General features: G+C 45.3%; 1 protein-coding gene across 12 annotated transcripts in view; it reads left to right on the forward strand.

Moving 5' to 3' along the window:
* Positions 1-12,753: 12,753 nt before the first annotated feature.
* Positions 12,754-23,315, forward strand: part of STXBP5 (syntaxin binding protein 5) — a 107,365-nt gene continuing 96,803 nt past the window's right edge. For 11 of the 12 annotated variants that reach the window (XM_065680512.1, XM_065680515.1, XM_065680518.1 and 8 more), the window contains exons 1-2: positions 12,754-13,443; positions 15,924-16,021. In XM_065680512.1, coding sequence (XP_065536584.1) covers positions 13,291-13,443; positions 15,924-16,021 — 251 coding nt within the window. In that variant the 5' untranslated portion in view covers positions 12,754-13,290. The remainder of the gene's footprint in view (positions 13,444-15,923; positions 16,022-23,315) is intronic. The other variant, XM_065680513.1, reaches the window with a different exon arrangement.

Genomic DNA, 23,315 nt, shown 5'->3' on the forward strand with positions numbered 1-23,315 from the left:
AAACAGCTCTTTCTGTGGCTGCCTGGTCATGGTGGTGTTTATTCATGACAAGAAAATGGGAATTTTGAGACACCCCACCTTCCACCTAATGAGCAGACACTAGCAAGAGGAAAATGTCATAGAAAGAGAATCTATCCTCCATTGATTTATTTTTCACACACGCACACACAAGGAAAGTAGGTGGCAGAAGGAGATGATCTCTGCAGCTCACAGAGTATCCGCTTAGAAAGGGGGCATTCTGACTTGTGAACCCTGCTCCTGGGACTGGTTATGCACTATACTCTAGAAAATCATGCACAAAAAGGAAATACTCTGCCACCAAAATTGCCTGTTTTGATTGCACAAGAGATTAATTTTTAGGGTACAACTGAAGAAGCTATTGTAAATAAAAGGGTGAAGCTGGAAAGCAGAGCAGGGTGGAGTTGAATAGGATACCATAGGGGAGACTAGGGTAGAGGCTAGGGTTCACATACTTAACATACATTCTTAACACAAAGCTGGTCCAGGCTCAAGTAAAATGCAATACAGAAAGTAGAAGAAATCAACAGACTGCATGAACAAAACAGAACTGTGCATTTTTAGTACAGCATAAAACCAAAATTAATTAAGTGCCTGCACTGGCCAAAGATTTGGATAAGTAGAAAAATAAATTACTTCTTCAGACAGTGATAAAAAGAAAGGATTGGCTGGAGCCAAATCAGTCAGACTATGCTGCTAAGATGATATAGCCTTAGGTACTAAAGACACAGCTGCAAATAATGAAAGTAAGTTTGAAAGCAAAGGATGTGGTGTTAACATTCTTCTTAAATATTTATTTGGTGTTACTTATTTTTTATTTAAAGAACTTCTATCTCATGAAAAAAGCTGGATGCTAAAGTACATTTTTTTAAGGGATTGTGTGTCATCAGTGAAGATAAGACTATATGAATAGGTCAATAGATAAACAGAGATATTTTCATTAGATAAGGTAAACTTTTGTGTGTAGTTTAATAGCTGACACTGCCTTTGTTTGGTTTAAGATGACAGTGGTGGGACAAAGATGCAAACAGTGAGTTACTAAGGAGGATGTGAGTTACCAAGGAGGATGCTGTACAATCTCTTTGACAAGTCTCACATTTCCACTGCATAGTGCTGCTGTCATTCTTTCTTTTAGCCTTATGTATTCTCCCTTGCCAGAGCACTGTACCTATTCACCTTTTGTCACATACCATTAGTAGTGGCCAGTAGTAACAGACCCACAGTGGCCAACTGGTAACAATGCCTCTTTCTTTTCCTATGTTCCAGCTCAACACACAACAGCTACATAGGCACTTGTGTATTATCTATACTAGTTGCGCAGATCAGTGCTGCAGAGGCCCTCCAATTCATCCTTCAGCAACTAGCATATGCACTTGTTATTATTCTTACTGACCTGAGCTGAATGTGCAGAAATCTTGGTGTTGTCTAAAGCAGTAGGATGTGCCCACTTTCTACCATGCATGTCCATACAGCCTAGTGGCACCCACAGATAGGGTGCGAGCTGTTCCATAGGTCTTTAATAAAAAATGCCCATGATCTGTGAGCCTGCCAAAGACCACGCAGGCTTCCAGATGCAGGAACGCATCATATCAGTACAGGCATAGTCAACCAGGATGTTTCTGAAACGGGTGAATTTACAAAGAGTAGACAGTTCATCTCCAGTTGAGGTTATGGCAAGTACTAGCATAGCTTTTTTCTAGGAGCTCACCAGCTAATTGACACATACTCTAAATTTCCTTCCTTTTTATGGCTTATTCAAATTAAGCTGCAAAAATATCAGAAAGTTCACCTGTAGCTGGAAGTCCTCCGCAGGATTTGTCACCAATGCAGATTATTGTGGGGGAAAAATAATCATAGATGTTTGACAACAGCTCAGAGTCTAGAAAGCTTGAGCAGTTTTTCAGCAGCCAGGAGAGATTCCAAAACTCACTTGGATCTTTGGTTGCACTGCCCAGTCCAATATATTTGAGTAGAACAACCTGAACAGGATTAGTTCAGAAATGTTTCCCAGCTTCTTTCTATTTATGGCAAGGAAATGTTTGGCTAGGGCTCAGTCAATCCTGACTGCAGTGTGAGTGACTAAGCACCATTGAAAAGTTCTCAGGAAAGATAAGCATCTCAGTTAGCCTTCAAAGCCTGGACTGACTGTCAAAAGCTTTAGCGCAGTTAGAGGCCAAGCAGAGATGTGAAGGTCACTTCTGATGGCTGTTTTCTCATTCATGCTGAGTAGTGCAATAATTATGGCGGGCAGATCACCTGGAGTACACTGCCTTCTCTGGATGCAATGGGTAACACTTCTGGGGCTTATGTAAAAGCTAATGAGAATGGCTGTGAGTGGACCTGTCACTTCACTACCTACCCACTGTTCTGGGATTACTCCACAAAATATTAGCATACATTATAACTGGGTGGGCTTTTACTCATTCTGGCTTGTGTGGGACTACCATCATTCTTTATCCTCTTCATGCTAAGTCTGGTGGTACACTACCCCACAAAAAAAAAGAAGAAATAATAATAATTAAAAAACCCAAACCATAAGCACAGGGATGGCTGCACTCTGCAGTTATCTGTAAAGTTACTATCTTGAGGCATAATATCCAACAACTGCACTAACTAACGGTCTGTGGGATCGCACTGGTATGTAGGCCAATGCTGCATGCCCCATTGCCTCAAATCCCTGTTAGGAATAGTGGTTGCCTGTGTGGTACCTGTGGAATACTGATCAAGAAACAAGTGATCCTCTTTCTCCTTTTCTAGGAGCCATAACAGGATCAGTAAGAAGAGGAGGACAAAGAACACCAAAGCTAAGTGGATTAATTTGGTGGCAGGGATTTGTGTAGCCAGTGAAGATGTACTTCTGGGGGCTAAGAGACTCATGAACATCTGACGCTGGCTCTGTCACAGCTGGACTCTGTCATTGTGGAATAAAAGATACTGCAAACTAGTTGGGTCTGATTGCTTCTTCCCCAGCTGTGCAAGACACTTGAGCTTTGGACTGCGGTATGAAACACTGGCAAGAGACTTCAGACATTAGAAGCCGGAAGGTCTGAGTGGGCAATATGAGGTAAGGAGGTTAGCAGTATTGGTCTCGTGTGTAAACAGGATATGGTTATTGGGTAAGAGCTGGAGGCCGCAGAGAAGCTCTGAAATACAGCAGCTAAATCCTCGGAGATAATGGGGATGTCTCCTGAACTGTAGAACTGTAAAATTAAAATGCCTACTACTGTTCCCACTGACATCCCAGTAAGAGGGAGGGCTAATGTTTTACAGGAAGAGCTGCAGTCCCAGAAAGCATTGATTTGTTGAATGGCATCAACCAGAAAGCGTGAGGAAAATGAACTGTTGTCTCAATCATGTGGGTATGGTTTGCCTAAAAGTTTCCAAATACTGGTACAATTTTGCAATAATGAACGAATTTCTCTGTCGTGAAAGGAAGACTTGGACAACCCAATATGAGTTACCAGCAAGCTTCGTTTATTGCAAGTCTTAACACCTATTTATATGGTTTCTAACTAGGTAACACATATTTTGTTAAATACAATGTAGCTTTCCAAGGACACTGTTTATGGTTTCTTACAATGTAGCTTTCCAAGGACACTGTTTATGGTTTCTAATCAGGTTATACATATTCTGCTAGATACAATGTAACTTTCCAAGGATGCTGTGTCCTTGGTGATGATTCCCTGTTCCGTCCTCCTCCTGGTCTTAAACCGGCTGATTGTGGTGTTTACCACATTCCTGCTCCACCAGCTGCAGCATATCTATGTGACCCTTTTTGACAAGCCAATCCCCCACAATTCCCCCATTTTTATTTGGGGTGTGAGGGCCCCACATTTGTGTTATTGACTGCAGGACTAACTTGTAAGCATATCGTAGCAAGCAAGGAAAAAGCATTAATACAGCAAAACTACTAATAAAATGAGAATTCCAGTTTGAAGAAGCTGGCGCAGCCATCCAGTGATGCCCCAATCGTCCCACGGGATACCAAAAAGATCAGTGGTTGTTTTAATCTTAGAGGCATGTTCCTTAAGCCATTGAATTTGTTTATATATGGACTCTCCATGTTGAGATGTATTAGAACAACACATACCTTCAAATTCTACGCAACCGTGTCCTTGGGCTAAAAGCAGAAAATCAGTTGCTGCTCTGTTCTGTAAAATTGAATGTCGCAGGCTGTTCATGTCCTGAGATAGTTGTTCTAACACTTGTGTAGTAACATTAGATTGCTTGCTGACCCAACAGGCTAATTTGCTGATTGATGTCAAGGCGTGTGCTGTTCCTATATTTGGTACAAGCGAAGCAAAAACTCGGGAGGTGCTGGCCCATAATTCAACATTATCGTCACAGTTTTGGGAAAGCGGCTGGGTGCTGCGTTTTCTATGAGACACAGCCCGTAAGGCGCTGATTGTTGTCTTTTTTAGTGCTAATAATGACAACTGACCCAAATAACATGGTTCTCTGTGTGCAAAGCGAGGTATCCCATGCCATGCACGATCTCCACAAATGAGAAAAATGTTTGGGGGAAGTGCTAAGGCACTTTGGTTAGCCCAAATTCGCACGTGATTGGACCCTCACCCATATGCTCGATATTGACCACATAGGTTGGGAATATTAAAGGTGGGGTTTTTAGGTGTTAACCAAGTTGTATTTTGTCGTAGATGAATAATAAAGTTACCTAAAAGTATGCAACCAATTTCATTGGTGGTTACGTTTAAAGTACGGCTGCCTAACAATTCGATCTCTTGAGGATCCCATGGCAAGGAGACATTTAACCCGGACAATAATAATGCTGTACACTGGCTGCTATTGTCCGCCCGGGTACAATTGTTAACAGAATATGCTGCAAAACTCTGATTATTATAGCTGGGAATCCCTATTAAACAGGTGCGGAAGGGATCCGTGGCAGAGGCAAGAGCTAGGCAAAAAGAATTAGTATTAGTCTGATTGGCCCACGTCACCCACAGGTTAACTCGGGGATCAATGTGCTGTAGCACGCCATTTACCCTGAGCGACACACAGCCAATGCCCAGGATCAAGAGGCCCAGTGCGGCGGCCCCCATTCCCCCTACAGGGGGCAGTGGACTTGCCCTCTGGGCTTGAAGTATTATGGATCCTCAGTTGGTTAAGTTCTGCTTGGTGAGTTCTGTCGAGCCGGCCTCCGTGGTCGAGCCAGGCGTCACCGCAGGTTTGGCCCAACGACTAGGCACCCAGATGGTACCTGTGGGGGTAAGAACACACAGATAACCCCGCCCCATATATATCACCTTGGCAGGGCCCCCCCAAACACCTGTCTGTGGATCCCTGTAGTAAACCTGCATATCAATTGTGGGATGATCAGACATTTTAGGAAAATGAACAACAATGGGAGGTTCGTTATGGTGGCCAAAAATGCATAGGTGATTGAGCACAAACAGCACTTTGGCTAAACGTTCTCTTGGATCAGAAATGTCATCCTTTAGTTTCGACAAATAATTTTTTAATGTGAAGTTTGCTTGTTCTACGACCGCTTGCCTAGTTGGGGAGTGTGGAATGCCGGTGACGAGCTTAATGTCCCATAGCTGTAGGAATTGTTTAACATTGTTGCTGCTGTATGCTGGACCGTTGTCCGTCTTAATAGAGGCAGGCCTTCCCATAACTGCAAAGGAGGCCGTCAGGTGCCTTTTGACGTCTCCAGCTTTCTCCCCTGGCTGCACAGTCGCCCAAATCATATGGCGATAAGTATCTATTGTTACATGTACGAATTTTGGTCGACGTGAGTAACATCCATTTGCCACAGTTCGTTGGACCGTAGTCCTTCGGGATTTACTCCGATTCCGAGGCCTATCCCCTGATTGTGGAAGCTACACACAGGACAGGCCTGAACGATAGCTCGCCCTTCAGTCAGTGAAATGCCAAAGCTGCATTGGAGGCCCTTTGCATTCTGATGGAAGATCATATGCGCCCGTCGGGCCCTGTCAAAAGTGGGAACCGGGGCCTCTATTATTGCGACGAGGCGGTCTGCTCTTGCATTGCCTTCCCCGAGTCCTTCGTTCCATTGGTGACTACGAATATGCAACACTGCATAACGTTCCGATCTGAGGTCAATAGCACTCTTTAGCTGCATCAAGAGATTCGCCAGCCGCTGGTTCTTCAAATCACGTATGGCGGCGTCCTCAATACAATTAGCTACTCCAGCCACATAAAGGGAGTCTGTTATAATGTTGATCTTCTGGTGAAGCCATTGGAGGAATACCCACACTACAGCATACAACTCCAAGGTTTGAAGCGTATCCTCAGGTTGTGCCTGTAAAATCTGGTGCCGCCAGTCAGCCCCATCTTTCCACGTCGCCGCTGCTGTTCATGATCGTTGGCTGGCGTCTGTAAACACCATGATTGTGTTTGCAAGGGGCTGAAGTGACCATTTGGGTTTCTTTAACCAATGGTGGTTAGTCATCCATGCCAGGGTAGGTGATTCCAATGGCCACGCAGTGATCAGCAAACCACTTTCTAATAGTGCCGCTTGAAGTTCCATAGAGGAGCACAGATACCAATCTAAGTCGGTCTGCCTCATGGGAATTTGGATTTCTCTTGGGGGTAGCCCCGTAATGGCAAGGGTGCGCAGTCTGCCCTTTTTTATCAAGTCCGCTAGAGTGATAATATATTCTTGCACTGTACTGCGCGGCTGCAACGGGGGGGCGATCCATTCCAATACTGTACGTTCAGGCTGGCCACGACCCTCCCCCGTTTTTATTTTTGCCTGGGAAATGGCACTGAGAAGGAATTTGGGGCCAGTTAGAATGGTTAGATCTATCGGAACATCTGGTAGTCGTCGTGCAGTGACATGATTGGTGACAGATTCTGTGATGGATTGCAACAGCCCCTTTTGTTTTGGGGAAAGCACCACAGTAGAGGCCGGGTCCATTCCCTTTAGTAGGGGGCGGAGACCATCAAGCAGTTCATTTGGAATCCCAACAACCGGTGGAGCCATTGTAGGTCACCTAGAAGTCTCTGGGCATCGTGTAGCGTTCGAATGTGTGTATCCACAGTCAGTTTTTGTGGTCGTATTTCATGATCGGTGATTGTCCAGCCCAGGTATTTCCAAGGAGCTGTTTGTTGAATCTTTTCCGGGGCTATTGTCAGTCCACAGTCACTCAGTTTTTCCACTACAGTTTGCAGTTGTATGGTGGTAAAGGGCTCCTTTTGAGGTAATAAAATATCATCCATGTAATGGTATATAACTAGACTGGGCCAGGCCTTACGGAGTGGTTGAAGGGCTGCATCCACACATAGCTGACAAAGGGTAGGTGAGTTCCACATTCCTTGTGGTAATACTGTCCACTCATAACGCTGAGCAGGGGCTTCCTGATTAATAGAGGGTAGAGTAAATGCAAAGCACTGCATGTCATCTGGATGCAGTCCAATTGTGAAAAAACAATCCTTCAGGTCCACAACAAGTAAGGACCATTGGTCTGGGATCATACTGGGATTTGGGAGTCCAGGCTGTAAAGCTCCCATTGGTTGCATTTGCTCGTTGACAGCATGCAAATCATGGAGTAACCTGTATTTACCAGACTTCTTTCATATTACAAAAATAGGCATGTTCCATGGACTCGTGGATAAGCGGAGGTGTCCTTGTTGGAACTGTTCCTTTATTAGGCGATGAGCTTGTTTGAGACTTTCCCTTTTTAGAGGCCATTGCTCCACCCATTTGGGCTCATTTGTTGTCCATGTGAGGCGGATGGGGAAAGTCCATGCAATGGCCTTATCTAAAAGGGTGAGTTGGATGTGAGTATTACCCCCATTTGGGCTAGCACATTGCGCCCCACCAAGGCATGTATTAGTGAGGGGAGCGGTATTAATTGTACAGTAGAGTCGACCACCTTATCATCAATGGTAATCTGTAGTCGCGGGGATTGACGGGCGGTTGTTACCCCTCCCACGCCTGTAACGGTGGCTCCTGTTGGGTAGGTTGGCCAGGTAGCGGGCCACTTATGCTCAGCTACCACAGTGACATCAGCCCCTGTGTCTAGCAAGGCAAACAGGTGAATTTGCTGTCCCTTATATTCCAGTGTGATTTGTTTTTGAGGTCGTTGGCCCAGACCCACCATTAACATTACTGCTGGGCCCGTGGAGCTGAAGCCCCCTTCTCCACGGCGAGGGGAGTCGGCAGGGAATCCTTGAGCAAGGTGCGGTAAAGGTATGAGCTGTGCAATTTTTGAGCCAGCAGGAATATATATTGGCGGGTGGAATGTCTGTACCATGATGTGGATTTCACCTTGACAATCGGCGTCAATCAGACCAGTTATGATGTTGAGTCCTCCAATGCTTGCCGATGACCGTCCAATCAGAAGGGCCCCAACTGCTTGTTCGTTGATCATTATGGGTCCTTTCACTCCTGATGGGATTCGCTGGGGGGTGTTATTTATTAGGGTAGTATCTATTGCGGTTGCCAGGTCCAAGCTGAGACTTCCTGCGGTGGCTGGGTGAAGGGTGGTTGGGGAGCAACATGGGGGGCTACTTGTGTCATCACGTGGGTCCCCCTCGCGTTCTGTCCCCTGTTTCCCTGTAGTCTTCGGCAAGCGGCAGGGCTGTGCGAAGCAGATTGGCATTGAGGACACCAGACTGCTCCGGCGGGGCAGTTTCGCCGGAGGTGGCCCTGCTGGCTGCATCGGAAACAGCGGACTCTCAGAGCTTTTGCCGGTACTGGTTGGCCGGGCGAGCGGAGAGGAGTGAGGGCTGCGAACACTTGGTTTCGGGATGTTTCTGCTTGTGCTTTCAATCCTTCCCCTAATTCTTTGATGGCATTCACTAGCATAGCCTGATTATCGGTAGGGACTTGCGCGGCACGTTCTAATAACTCCTCAACACTCCAATTCCCTGGCAGTGTCACTATAAGATTTCGATCAACGCTGTTCCCATTTTTTCAAGACACACTGCTTTAAGGTAGCTCCTTGCATATATTCCAGCACCCCAGCCGATTTCATGGCTGCAGCTACTCTGTCTACAAAGGAACCTAGTGGCTCATCCCGGCCCTGCCTCAGGGACCTATAGGAGGGCAATCCACCAGGGGCCTTATTTCGATCTATGGCGCGCCTGGCCGTGGCCGTTGCCTCTCTGATTTTGTCAGGCCCTAGGAGGGCCTGTGCCTCTGTACGTAGAAAAGGACCCAACCCCATCAGCTCGGGGATAGTCAGCCCGTATAAAGGATCCCTGGGGTGGCGTTGTTCGGCCACTGATTCTTGGCAAAATGCTTGCCAGTATGCGTTAAATAACAACTGCTGGTGTGGGGTTAATATAAGGCGGGTGAGACTCTTGACATCATTGGGGAGTAATAACCGTCCCCCCCAAATATAATCCAACATTTGTTTAGCGGGTTCCCCCTGAATACCACATTCGCTCACTGTCGCTCGCAGCTGCGACAGCAATTTCCAATCTAACAGTGTGATACTAGCTGTAAGGCCACCCTGAGGCCCCTGCTGATAGGTCACCGGGAATGCCTGTAACATATCAGAGGCAGCCTCGAGATCCCCCTCCTGGGCAGCCTGTGCTGCTGTCTTTTTCCATATACGTTCACGATCAATACCCATGCCCTTGTCACCAACTTGCAGGTTTCCCTTCTCCATCAGCTCACTCACGTCCCCAGATTCTGCGTCCCCGGGGGGCAGCTTTTCAGCTGGACCCGGGGAAGCAAGAACCGAAGAGGAGGGAGAGCCGGTGGGCGGTATATAAACCGTATTGGTGAGGAGCGGCAAGGGCCACGGGTCTCCTGCCCCTCCTGAGGTGTTCGAGGAGACCGTGTTGAGTTGCTCAGTGGCGGCTTTCGCCGCCTTCTGCTCGTCATGGTGCTGATCTAATGCGTTAATAACTACTCGCCAGGTTTTTCCCAAATTCTTTGCTGTCTTATCATCGTCAAGGGTGGCTGCCCACAGCTTATCTCCTAGTTTCTGCCACTCGTCACGATCAAAGATCGTATTCGGGTCGAGGAAACAACCTTTCGCTACTCCATAAGCTACCACTCCCGCTAATTCCTTCTTTAACTCCTTCTCTTTAATGCCACGCTTTTCTAAAAAGCAATTTAATAAATCTAGGGCAGCTTGCCTCTCCATACCCCCCTTTAAGGTGCTCACGCTCCGTTGCCCTACAAGGCTTCGGCTGCTCCTCCTCCTTGGTGCAACGCTGTCGATACAGCCACTGCAAGTCCGGCGGCGCCCAGATCCCGTCTATACTGTCGTCCTTTCGTGCAATGCGCCGCTTTGACCCTCCAGGGCAAAATCGGAGCCAAGTGCCAGTTTTCACGGCCGTGGTGTTGTTACCATCCAAGAGAAGACAAGTATCACGTCGGGGTCACCATTTGTCGTGAAAGGAAGACTTGGACGACTCAATATGAGTTACCAGCAAGCTCCGTTTATTGCAAGTCTTAACACCTATTTATATGGTTTCTAACTAGGTCACACATATTTTGTTAAATACAATGTAGCTTTCCAAGGACACTGTTTATGGTTTCTAATCAGGTTATACATATTCTGCTAGATACAATGTAACTTTCCGAGGATGCTGTGTCCTTGGTGATGATTCGCTGTTCCGTCCTCCTCCTGGTCTTAAACCTGCTGATTGTGGTGTTTACCACATTCCTGCTCCACCAGCTGCAGCATATCTATGCGACTCTTTTTGACAAGCCAATCCCCCACATTTCTCCTTGTGTTAGATGCTAATGTAAACAGAAAAAAAAATCCAATTTCTCCTCTAAAAACATACAGTCCAGTGAAAGTAAGGATTCAAGGACCAAGTGCATAGTGGCTGTAGTATGCAAAAAGGGTGCTTTTAAAGTCCTTTAATTCTTCACTCAGTTTTGAGGTTTGGGGTTTTTTTGGGTTTTATTTTTTGTTGTTTTTTTTTTTTTGTGATTAATATTACCATAAATAATGTTAGTTGTGCTATGAAAGTTATAACTAGACATGTTTGTGTATCTGTATATGATGGACAGTTAAAGACATATGGAAAATGAACACATATCTCTCTTGGTTTTCATATCAGAAACTTACTGAACCTTATTTAAGACTTTTATTTCTAGGACTTCTGCCATCTCTGGAAGCGTTCTTTCACGTTTTACCAAGATGATGAGAACGTCCAACAGCCCTGGTAGCACAGGGGAACAAGTCCGTAAGTTCATGACTCAGACGCTCTGTAAGAACACCTAAAACGTCTTGGTTTCTTTCAAATACTTACAAATCACACACCTGCTTGCAACATGGCTGTAAATTGACAAGGTTACAGTTCTAAGAAGAGTTTGTGGAACTTTTGCTTTTGAGGTTATGATGATTGTTTGTATTGTAACTACTTTGCTGCATTTTGATGATGATGATCCCTCTGTGCACTTTTACATTCACTGCGCTAATAAAGCATGCCCGGCTACCAGGCTGGAAACACCACTTAAAAGCACAATTTTAATGTTGGTGGAGCCTTTTACTGCTACGGAATTCACACTGTAGCTGAAAGATGTGAGGCAAGGTCTTGATCACATCTCTGCAAGTTTTCCCTCCAAAAGCGATGACTGGTCTTCCAGTTCTTTTTGGTTTAAAAGAAAGCTCAGGAAAGGGTTGCAAATACTAATAATACAACAAACACTGAGAAAACAGTAGTAAATTACCTGAACGCTGACTAGATAATCCAAAACCACAATCTAGTACTAAAAGACAAATCAAAGCAGAGCAAGGAATACTATGTGACAATGGTTAGCAGAAAGACATGCTTAACTTTGTACCACCTGCTGAAATTAGTTTTGCTGCCGTAAGACTGGATGGAAGGACAGTGGTGACTCCGGCGGCTCGCCTCGCACGGCGGGGACTGACCGTGACTTCGCAGATGGCAGTTACTCGTTCGCCGCCCAGCCGCTTCTGGCTGTGAGCAGCCACCCGCGCAGCTCCACCATCACGACGGAGGGCTATGGGGGGCCTCACCCCGCCGGTAACTGTTACTGCCATCGGAAACGGCTGTTCTGCATCGCCCCCGACTCCGCCGCCGCTCTCCCCTCGCCCGGCAGCACCAGCCCCACCGCCGCACGGGCACGCCGCGCCATGGGTAAACCGCCGGCGCTACACCCGCTACGGTGTCCGGGACGCCGCGGGATGGGGATCATCTTTCCCCATTCCGTTCCGCAGCGGATTTTCCGCGGTTCCCTCCACGGCAGCTCGGCTCACAAGGGAGCCGCCCGTGCACCTCCAGCACCGTGCCAGCAGCAGGGACGGCGCGTCCGCCTGTTACCTGCTCCTGGCTCCGCCCGGCCGGAGGCCAACACCGAGCTCACGCCCCACTCGTACCCCTCACGCTGTTACGGCCCCGGAGCACAGCGGAGCGCAGCAGCGTGGGGGGGGGGGGGAGGCAAAGGACAGCGCCACATCCGGGTGCCGGCGCTCTTAGCGCGCATGCGCGTTAGCCCCGGCGCTGCGAGGCAGGGTGCTGTGGTAGTCGCTATTGCTGCTCCTCCCCGGGGCGCTGCGCTTCCGCGTTGTCAGGCAAGGGGGAGTGAGGCACTGTGAGGCGGGGGAGGCACCCTCCGTGGCAGCAGCAGCAGGAGGAGGAGGAGGAGGAGGAGGAGGATGGTAGTGGGAGCGGGCGGTGGCAGCAGCCGCCACTGGCAGCAGCCAGGAGAAGCCCCACTGGCGACTGGCTGGTAGCGCACGCAGCTCTGAGGAGGCGGAGGGTGCCTGAGCCGAGCCGCGGGGCGGGCGCCTGTGAAGGGGGGGAGAGACTGCGGCGGCGGGAGGGGACCGGCACAAGCGCGCACACACACACGCACACGCACGCAGAGGCGGATGACAGCGGCGGCCGCGGCCGCCACGATGTGAGGCGAGCTGCGCGGGGGGACGCGGAGGCTCCGCGGAGAAGCGAGGCGAGGCAAGGCAGCCCGCGCAGCCCCGGCAGCGGGAGGGGCGGCCGGGGCGGAGCCGGCTGGGCCCGGGGTGAGCCGTGAGCCCCGGCGGGTAAGGCGCGGGAGGCGAGTGTGGGACCGGCGGAGGCGCTGCCGGTGGGCTGACCGGCTGCTGTTTGCTTGGCTCCAGTCTCTGTCTCCGAGCCCGCGGGCACCGATGAGGAGCGCCCCTGCGCTGCCGGACTGACGCCTCTCCGCCGTCCCCGCGGACGAGGAGGAGAGCTGCCCCACGGCGCAGAGCGCAGCTCCCCGGCCGCGGGCCGCCCCTGCGCCGCCCTCCCCGGCGGGGACTCGTCTGCCGCCTGCGGGGCGGGCGGCGGTGACAGCGCGCCGGCGAGGCCGGGGGAGCGCCGCCGCCGAAGACCATGAGGAAATTCAACATCAGGAAGGTGCTGGACGGCCTGACGGCGGTCTCCTCCGCCGCCTCGGCGTCGTCCGCCGCGCAGCAGCAGCAGGCGGGGAACCGGGAGACCGAAATCCAGGAGACGCTCCAGTCCGAACACTTCCAGCTCTGCAAGGTGAACGAGTGCTGCAGCCCCTAGCCGGCTTGGCGGCCCGGGAAGGGGGCGCACCGCCGCGGTGGGCTTTGGGGGCTTTGACTCTCGGTACCGGCCTCGCCGAGCCTGCTCTATTTACTTGTTTGATTTTATTATTTGGGAAGGGAGGGCGGGGGAAGAAGGGAAGGAAGGGGTGGGTGTAGCTGCACAGGTCTTATTGGATTTCCGTAGTCATCTTTCCTGGAGAGTTTCAAGGTTTGTCGTCTTCCAGGCTCTTTCGTGCGTGTAATACTGACAGTGTTCATGAAGGCTTCGTAGAAAGAGTGGGATGGATGGGGGAAGGAGTGATACCTAGCTGTAGTGCAGACCTGATTATCGCGTCGTTTGAGTAGCAGCCTCTGCTAATGGGCCCAAAGGACAGGAATCTGTCGCTCTGCATTATTTGGAAATACATTTTCCTGTTCCTTTGCGCCTGAAAAAGGCTGTAGAGGTTTGTGGTCGTTTCGCTGCAGTGTGTTGCCAAGTTGCCGATGCTGCTATTGCAGATCTGCTCCAAAGACAGAAGAAAAGTTCCTGTTTTTTTTTTTTTTTTATTTGCTTGTGCGTGATACAGTAACTGCGGTTTGTGCTCACACGTTTCAGAAACTGATGCAGCGAATTAATCCACCAGCTGTACCAGGAGGAATAAAAACCGATTTGAATATCAGTAACTATTTTATCTTTACAATGCACCCACGGCCTAGCTTGATATGGATGAGCTTGTTTGAGGATTCGCCTCCTTGTTTTGTCTAGTATTGCAGGTGTTTGTGCCACTTTTGCAAGTTGTTCACAAAAAGCAAGGAAAAGAGCAGAGCTGTTACCAGTTAATTTTATTCACTGAGAAAAACCGGGAGTTGGAGGGTATGACTGCAACTTCAGTGAATTAAAAGTATATCAGAAGTTTGCTATGCATTTATGAGGTCCTGAAATAACTCTGCTTTAACCTAAAGGGTTTGAAATGGCAAAGGTAGCATCTGTGTGGCTTACTTTGTGTATGTTTATAACAAATAAAGTAGGTGACAGTTTTATGTTCTCAGTTCTGATTAATTGCAGCCCGAGAGGTGTAATGGAGTTAACCATTTGGTCAACTTCCAAATTAGTCTTGACTAACCCAAAAGCTAGGTGTGCCAGTAACTTCATACGAGGCAGGAATCCCATGTTTGAAGGATGTTTTGCTTTGTTGGTAGGGTGTTCTTTGGTTTTGTCTATTTTGGGTCTAGTTTGAGGGAGGGAGAGGCAGCAGAGGGTAAGAGGTTGGTTCTGTGGAGCTTAGCTTGTTGGTTGGGTTTTTTTTTTTTCTTCATATGCTGAGAGAGGTTGCACTGTCATGTGGGGCCTGTTGGATTGAAATTGAAGTGATTCTCACACAAGCAGGTCTAGTAATTTAGAATCATAGAATCATAGAATAGTTAGGGTTAGAAAGGACCTTAAGATCATTTAGTTCCAACCCCCACTAAACCATGCCACCCAAGGCTCTGTCCAACCTGGCTTTGAACACTGACAGGGATGGAGCATTCACAACTTCCTTGGGCAACCCATTCCAGTACCTCACCACCCTTACAGTAAAAACCATCCTCCTTATATTCAATTTAAGCTTTCCCTGTTTAAGTTTTAACCCGTTACCCCTTGTCCTGTGACTACAGTCCCTAATGAAGAGTCCCTCCCCAGCATCCTTATAGGCCCCCTTCAGATACTGGAAGGCTGCTATGAGGTCTCCACACCGCCTTCTCTTTTCCAGGTTCAACAGCCCCAACTTTCTCAGCCTGTCTTCATACGGGAGGTGCTCCAGTCCCCTGATCATCCTCGTGGCTCTCCTCTGGACTTGTTCCAACAGTTCCATGTCCTTATTATGTTGAGGACACAATACTCCAAGTGAGGTCTCACGAGAGCAGAGGGGCAGGATCACCTCCTTGGACCTGCTGGTCACGCTCCTTTTGATGCAGCCCAGGATACAGTTGGCTTTCTGTGCTCCGTTAAGCATCATGTTAAGTTTCTCATTGACCAACACCCCCAAGTCCTTCTCCACAGGGCTGCTCTGAATCTCTTCTTTGTAGTAGTTCTAATGAGGAGTCTGGCTTTGTTGCCAAACTTCCTAGGAACATCTCGTATTTCGATAGTTTTTGCACCTTTGTTAGAACTGAAAAGAAAGTTACTCAGAGAATGAGGTAGATGGAAAAATAAAATGCTGAGTTGATACAGTCTTTGTAGAGAAGAAATGTGAGATTCAAATTAAGTTTCAGTAAGTGTGACTGTCACTTGATGATCAAGGATGAAAGGGTAATTATGACTAAAACAATCTTTTATAATTGGTTCATGTAATACAGCAGATCTTATTCTGTTGTTAAAATGCTTTGTAGTTTCCTTTTTAATTGTGATTAACATTGAATAACATATGATTTTGATTCTGTTTATTTTTGGTCTGCTGCTTGGCCCATTGTTACTGCGATGCTCTGACTGGTTAGACTGTACGCCATGGTTTCCCTTATCAACCTTCTGCCTTGGCATTTGATCCGGTTCAGAAAATACTGGCCATCGGGACTCAGACTGGAGCACTAAGGCTGTATCCTTTTATAATACGAAGTGGATTTAGTGCACCTCATGCAAGTAATGTTTTGATTCATGTGCTGGAACCATGCAGAAGTCTAGTGGGAACCAGGTACACAGGAGGGGAGAAAAAAAAGCTCTGTTTTCTGTTGGTGGGTGTCCTGGCTGTTCTGGTTGGTTTTTATGTCAGTTCGAGTTGTATTAATGATGTGAGGCATGGCTGCTTAGTCCCCATTATCTGAAGTTAATAGAAACATTTTGTAGAGGGTTACTAGGGTGCTGACAGTTTACAGCAGCTGCCTGCAAATCTACAGACTTGGGTTGAGTGTTCTTTTGTTGTTCTGCTGTATTTTCTGGGGTACAAAAATTCTGTGCTGCTTCGGGGGTTTTTTGGGTGGTGGGAATATTTTTGGTCTTGTTCATGAGATAAACTTTGTAATCTTGTAGTTACCTGCTGCTGCTTCTGTATGCCAAAAGATGGTTTCAAGGGGGGACACTAAAGGGTACAGGAATTCCATCTCACTAATAGCTTCCAAGTGACTGAGATGGGCAGAATGAATTTATGGAATGAAGTACCAGTAGCCCTGCTTGTTTTTGTTCACTAAAAAGTGAACTTACCCATATGTTTATAGCCGTATGGTACCATAGCCATATGGTACTATCCAAGCCATGTAACAACATATGTATTTAAAAGTTTATTTTTAAAAGAAGATGCCCCATAGATATTTTTTTTTTTTAAATCCCCACTGCCATTGCCCAGACTTTACTTTTCAGCAGAAAGGAATTAATTAAATTCTCTGTTTTCCTGAAATTGACTGAACTCTGACTCTTTTGAGGAAGGCTTAGGCCATCTTGCTAGAAATATTTACTTAATCCTCTTTAAACTGTAGGTAAATCTCATCTTTTCCTTTCCCTTTGCTGCTTACATTAGTCTGCAAGTAGAACTTTTGTTTCTTTCACTAACATTACAACTCTGTCCGTAAGGTTAATTGCCTTAAGAGGGTTGTCTTTTACAAGTTAAAAAAATTAGAGCTTCACTATCAAATCCAAAGCTTTAAGAAGACGCTGAAGTAGCCTGTATGTTACCTATAATGATATCTATTATGATCTCTTAATTCAAAGTTTAAGTAACAGTAATAACCATACACTACTCTTAATGCTGTATTTGAAAGTACCCTGAAATCGATAAATTTTGCTTTTAAAAAGGTGACAGAGTTGATTTAAATGAAGAATGAAGTGTGGGTGGTGCTGTTACTTATATCAGTAGAACAGATGAGAAAAGAGAGACCTAAAAGTAAGGATTTAGCTTGGAGGAGAGGTCGAAATGCACTTTAGAGCTTGCTTACCTGTAATTTTGGGCAACACGATGTTGCAGTTCAGAAAACAATGACTTGATAAAAAAGTTTATTTGCACTCATCCATGACTACACCTGCGAAATCTGAGAGTGCGAATTGCTTTCTAAATAGTTGAGAGAAGTATTGCAAGATTGTCAGGCAAGAAATAGTTATTGTGAGAGGAAGCAGTGACAGAAAATGTATTTCCTAAGGGAGGAGGTTTTGTGCTGAAATGTTGGTGTTCCCATAACTTGGTGAAGATCAATATGCTTCTTAGTACCTAGGTACATATCTTGATTTGTGGAAGAACTAGTGAAAAACCCTCAACCTCAGCTGATACGTTAAGCCCTCTGATCCAGCAACTCTGCAGAAGTGTCATCTTCAGTGATTAGTTGTTCTTTAGGATGGAGGTGTTCAGGCAGAAGGGATAGACTTGAACATTTTCCTGATGTAAAACCAGCACCTCTCTCTCCCTAGTGAAATTGATTTGAAAAGTGCTCTTTGAGAAGGAGTGAAACTTGCAAGAAGTGCTTATTTCATGGTGTTGCTTAAAGGTAGAAACACATCCAGAAAGTGCTTGTTGACCTACAGGATGCTTTAGCTGACAAGGTTTTTATGAGCAATAAGCTATGTGCAGGGATTCATTAAAGTGGGAGCCACTTACTCTTTAGAGCTGCAAAAATGTTTTTAATTGAAACAACCTGTGGACTGGAAAGACTAAGAGCCAGTCAAGAGGTGTTCCACTGAGAAGTAAATCCTAAAAGTGGGAGTAAAGTCAATCCTCATTTGCTTCTGCATTTATCTTGTGAGAGTACAGAAGTAAAGGAATGCTAATGCTTCTTTCATTGCCTGCCATCAGATGAGATCTGGGAATTAGTGTTTTCTTTGCGTCTTCAAGTATAGGTGTGTATTGTCAAGCTTTCACTTCCTTTGTATTGCAAGTAAGTGATCTGAAAAATTTTGAAGCAATTTTTTTTTATTATTTTTTTTAGAAAGGGTATTAAAGATAAAATATTTTTAAATCAAGGAATGAGCTATCCTATTTTAGATTTCATTAATATGTGAAGAAATTGATGTTACAGTCTTGTTTGGCTTTGGGTCGTTTATCAGCTAACCTCTTTACAGAGCATGTTGTCCGTATTTGAATAGTCTGCAATTTGGGTATTATAAATTCAAACCCCGTATTGATTAGAGCAGATTAATATGAATGGGAATTTTCTCAATCGCACTCATTCTTCTTTATGTGAATTCTGTAACCACTAGTGGAGGAACAGAGAGAATTCTAACACAGAGATGCTAAATGTTGTTTCTAGTATTGATACAGTTACAATAGAACAAAAGCTTTTTCTGAAGAACCAGAATCTGTAGATACAAATATTCTGAGAATTCACTGACTTAGTGTATTTTCAGTCGGAGATAAAGACAATATAACATCAACACTATATTGAATTTTCTGAATCCCCCAAGTAATTGTGAAAATACAAATACCTAAAATATAGGTGGCATGTTTCACTAATTATATTAGAATTACTACTATGTTAATATTCTTGTCTGCAATCCTTGGTGTGATGGGTTAAAATCAGAGGAGAGCATTGCTGAGTTGTAACTAGTGTGCTAGAGGCAGGACTTTGCCATTCTGTGCCCATAACCAGCATTTGGTTCTAGCTCTTGCAGCTTTGAGAGGGAGAGAAGCCTATACAAACATTAGGAACAGATTGCTTTTAGTGTAAAACTTAAACCTTAGAAGTCACGAAAGTTACAGCATGGGGTTATTCAGTAGCTTAACTTGTGATGTATTCCAGGTATTCCTTAAAAAAAAAAATCCCTTGGGTTTATTTCAAGAGTTACTTAAAAATATTTCTAATTCTGATTTAGTGAGGTGACTTAAAAGGAAGCGTTTCTGAGGCAGACTGATATTGCTCAGGTATTATCCTGAATTAACAAAATATGTTGTGCTCTCCACAGAAAGGATCATCTTGAGCTATTGATAAGAAAGGCTCTGTTCCATTTTCAGCTACAGAAGGCTTTGGTTCCTTTACTGTGTACCAGGGAAAGTTACAAAGTGTATAGTGTGGTAGAATACAAACCTTGGAGAGGGTTCTGCTCTTGATTGTAGGACAGCCAGCTGATGTGACCCTCTTCCTGACATCAGGATCTGTTGGGGAAAGTTAAGCTGTTTGATTCTGTGTTTTGTATTGCAGGGGAAACTGAGTGATAAGGTAGGCACAAGAGCAAAAGCACAGTGCTGAGTGACATAAAATCTTAATTTTTTTTCTCACATGCACACACTCTTCTGCTCATGCTGTTTGAGTTGTTCCTTTGAGTTTGTGCTGTTGATCAGACACTTGTTCTAGCTGCTTGAGGTGTTTGAGTCTTGGCTGGTGACCTGGATTTTGTGTGTGGCAGTTCTGCCTCAGGCTCAACCTTCTGCACCGTGCTGGATGCTCGTGGATGTGTTTCCCACAAGAAGTAATTGTTTGCTCTTGATTGCAAACTGGTGGTCAATGTAAGCTGTCTCATACTGCACGCCAGTATCTTTGACTTTCTCCATTCTTAAAGGGACTCAGCTGGTGTTACTGGGGTGGCTTTCACCTTTTGATCTCCTGTCCCAAATGTATTAGGTATCAAGTAGTTAAAAGTTCATCTCTACTTTACTTCTTTCCTGTGCACACCCAAACCCTTACAGCAGAACATGTCATCCTTTTAGTTCCTAAAATCCAGAGTCTTTAGGAAGTTTGGTGCATAATTGCCTGTGCTTTGTTTTCCCAGCAGATGACAAAACCTTCTAATAAGTTAAGAGATGAGTATATATGTACTCAAGATTTAACTTGCTTGAATTACTTAATTGGGTAAACTTTCCCCCTATGGCATCCTGACAGTGTTCATTCTCATAGGTAACAGTCTTGTTTCCGTGCTGTCCATTGTGCTCTTCTGCTCTAAAGTCGTTTTAGAGTCATAGAATGGTTTGGGTTGGACCTTAAAGCTCATCCAGTTCCAACCCCCCACCCATGGGCAGGGACACATTCCCATGATCAGGTTGCTCAAAGCCCCATCCAATCTGGCCTTGGACACTTCCAGGAATGGGGCATCCACGACTTCTCTGGGCAACCTGTTCCAATGTCCACCACCGTCCCAGTGGGGAATTTCTTCCTAATACCTAATCTAAACCTGCCCTCTCTCAGTTTAAAGCTGTCCGGTTAGATGTCATCTGGACGGGGTAGCATCTAAACTGTAAAGATGTTTGAGAAGGCATGATGGACTTTTCCAGAATTTGTCTGCCTTTAGGATGTCGTTTCATCAGATCTTTAAATTACTAATTGTGCAGGGCTCTGAATCTAATAGTTGGCTGAGCATTTTTGTTTGCTTTTATAGGAGGTAGAATAAGCTTTGAAGCTAAAGCAGAAAAATTGAAGGACTTCTCCTGCTCCCTGCTGTTTAACTGATTCATCTTAAACAAGTTTCTTTGGTTTTCTGTGCTTTAATTTCTCAATAGCAAAACTAGGACAGTATATCAAATGAGATGTATTTTGATTGTCTGCCAATACGAATGCAGTATCCCTAGTTCTGTTTCATGGCTTAAAAATACTCATTTGAAGCTTGAAGCTCAGACTCTGTCTTGATAGAGTGAATTCTAAAAAGCAAGACCATTTCCACTAGAAGTCTCATGAGAATAAAGAGGAATAAGTGGTGTGTCTTCCACACAAACCAAATTGTCCCTGGAACTCTTTATTCTTTTTAATTAGAGTGTATCTTTCTGTTGCAAACCCAGTTCATGGGAAGGAGAAAAATCAGGTTGTTTGTCATTCTGTCATTAAACCTCTGAAGATCCCAGTAATTCTGAATGTCAGCATCTGTTTGTTTCTTCCTATTCTTTTCATAAGTAAAAAATTACTCTTATGTAAGCAAATGGCTGAAGTTTTCATGTTTGAGGTGTGTAAAACTTGCTTTCTCTGACTTCCATTCTCTGGCCTTTGTGAGAAGAATTTACAATTGTTATTCTTTGATCAAAATAGCTCAAAGCCTGGGTGTCTGGTTCCATGCAGTCAGTTTCTGATGAAATGTTTGTGTTGCAGCATCTGTACAGTTTTACTATAGATGAATAGCAAAAGATTCAAGCAATTTAGAGAATTCTCCGAAGCTCTAGCAAAATCCCATTTAAAACTTGGGATGTGATTATATTCATTAAAAATACTTCGGATCATTCAGTCTATGCTAGGCAGTTTGACTGTGTGAGGGTTTTTTTTTTCTTTTTTGTTTGCTTTTTGTTTTTCCTCTCACAGAAACATCAGCTTGAGATGTTGTGTGGTGGTGTTTTTATTGTTTCTTTTTTTGTTTGTTTTGTTTTGTTTCTTTTTTTTACAGTAGCTCTATACTTGCTCTTTATTCCTTCTGGAGAAAGGGCAGAGAACAGATTTCAGTTTTTCAAACTGAGCATCTAACTGAAGTTGGCACAGCTTCGAGTGGGATCAGATGAACATGGAGGTCCTTTCCAGCCTAAAATATTCCGTGAGACTGTCCATTCTGTGTATATACCGAAGTGGAACTAAACTACTGTTTTGTGGATTGTCAGGATTGTTTGGCATTTATATGTGGAAGAGAATAGTCTCAACCTTTATCAATGCTCTTCTGGACTTAAAACAAATTTTCCTGTTTTGGGAAAAATGCATTGGCAAAGCTACTGAAAATATTATAGAAGTGTCATGTCAGAGAGACTCTGTTAATATGAAAATGTTCATGGGCTACATTGCCACGTTATTCACGTAGAGTAGTTTAAACGCAAAAACTATGCTTAAAGCATACATTAATCTTAACACAATTCAGTTTCTTTTAATGCTCCACATTTCTTTGTAATTTCTTCCAGTACTTAGTTCATGAGGATATCATCAGCTCTCATATTTCTTTCAATGAAAAATTCTCATTCCCTCAATGAAGAAAATCAAATACCTTCGGATATTCTGAAATGAAGCAAGTCCAAAATGCCATAATGAGTCATGTAACTCTTGATGTATGAGATTATAGCAAGTTAGTCCTACACAGAGAAAGCTATGACTGAATTCTTTGTAGTAAATGGTGTGGTGTGAGAAGCAAAAAAGTATTTCTAAAAGTACTTCTTAAATCCATGGCTGTACTTGTTGGGAGACTTGGTGTGCTGGTTTTGGCTGGGATAGAGTTAATTTTCTTCATAGTAGATAGTAGGGAGCCATGTTTTGGATTTATGCTAAAAACAGTGTTGATAATACAGCAATGTCTTAGTTATTGCTGAGCAGTGCTTACATGGAGTCAAGGCCTTTTTTGCTTCTCTCAGTGCACCATCAGTGGGCAGGCACAAGAAGCTGGGAGAGAATGCAGCTGGGACAGCTGACCCCAACTGACCAAAGGGGTGTCCCACACTATATGGCATCATGTTCAGCATATATAGCTAGGGAAAGAAGGAAGGAAGGGATGTTCAGAGTGATGGTGTTCATCTTCCCAAGTAACCAGATGGAGCCCTGCTGTCCTGGAGATGCCTGAACACCTGCCTGCTGATGGCAAGTGGTATGTAGTGCTTAGTTGCTGGCTGGAGCTAAACCATAATCATCCTTTTGGTGCCCAGCATGGGACTCAAAGGGTTTGAGATGATAGATTTGATTGGAATGTGCTATATTAATAGCTCAATAGCAATAACAGGTATAAAGTAATTTGTCAGACCCCCCTGTGCTTGCCATAGGCTTTCTTGCCTTACTGCCTGATAGAGTCTAGTGCTTCTTAGTGGCTGCTATTTGCTTTTGCTGCTTGCTGTACTGCTCATCTTAGTCTGCTGTGCCTGGGAATATTCTGGTAACAGCAGTGATGATGCTCCTGGGCTGGCGGATGGCCAGGGCGTCACTGCTGTTTCTATGCTGCTGTAACAGGAAGGCTGAAACTCCAGCGTGAACTCAAGTCAAAGGGACTATTACCTGTGCATGACTCCATGTGGGAGCTGGACACCCCGAGGT

The sequence above is a fragment of the Lathamus discolor genome, chromosome 5 (genome assembly GCF_037157495.1).
Source record: "Lathamus discolor isolate bLatDis1 chromosome 5, bLatDis1.hap1, whole genome shotgun sequence".
NCBI lineage: Eukaryota > Metazoa > Chordata > Aves > Psittaciformes > Psittacidae > Lathamus > Lathamus discolor.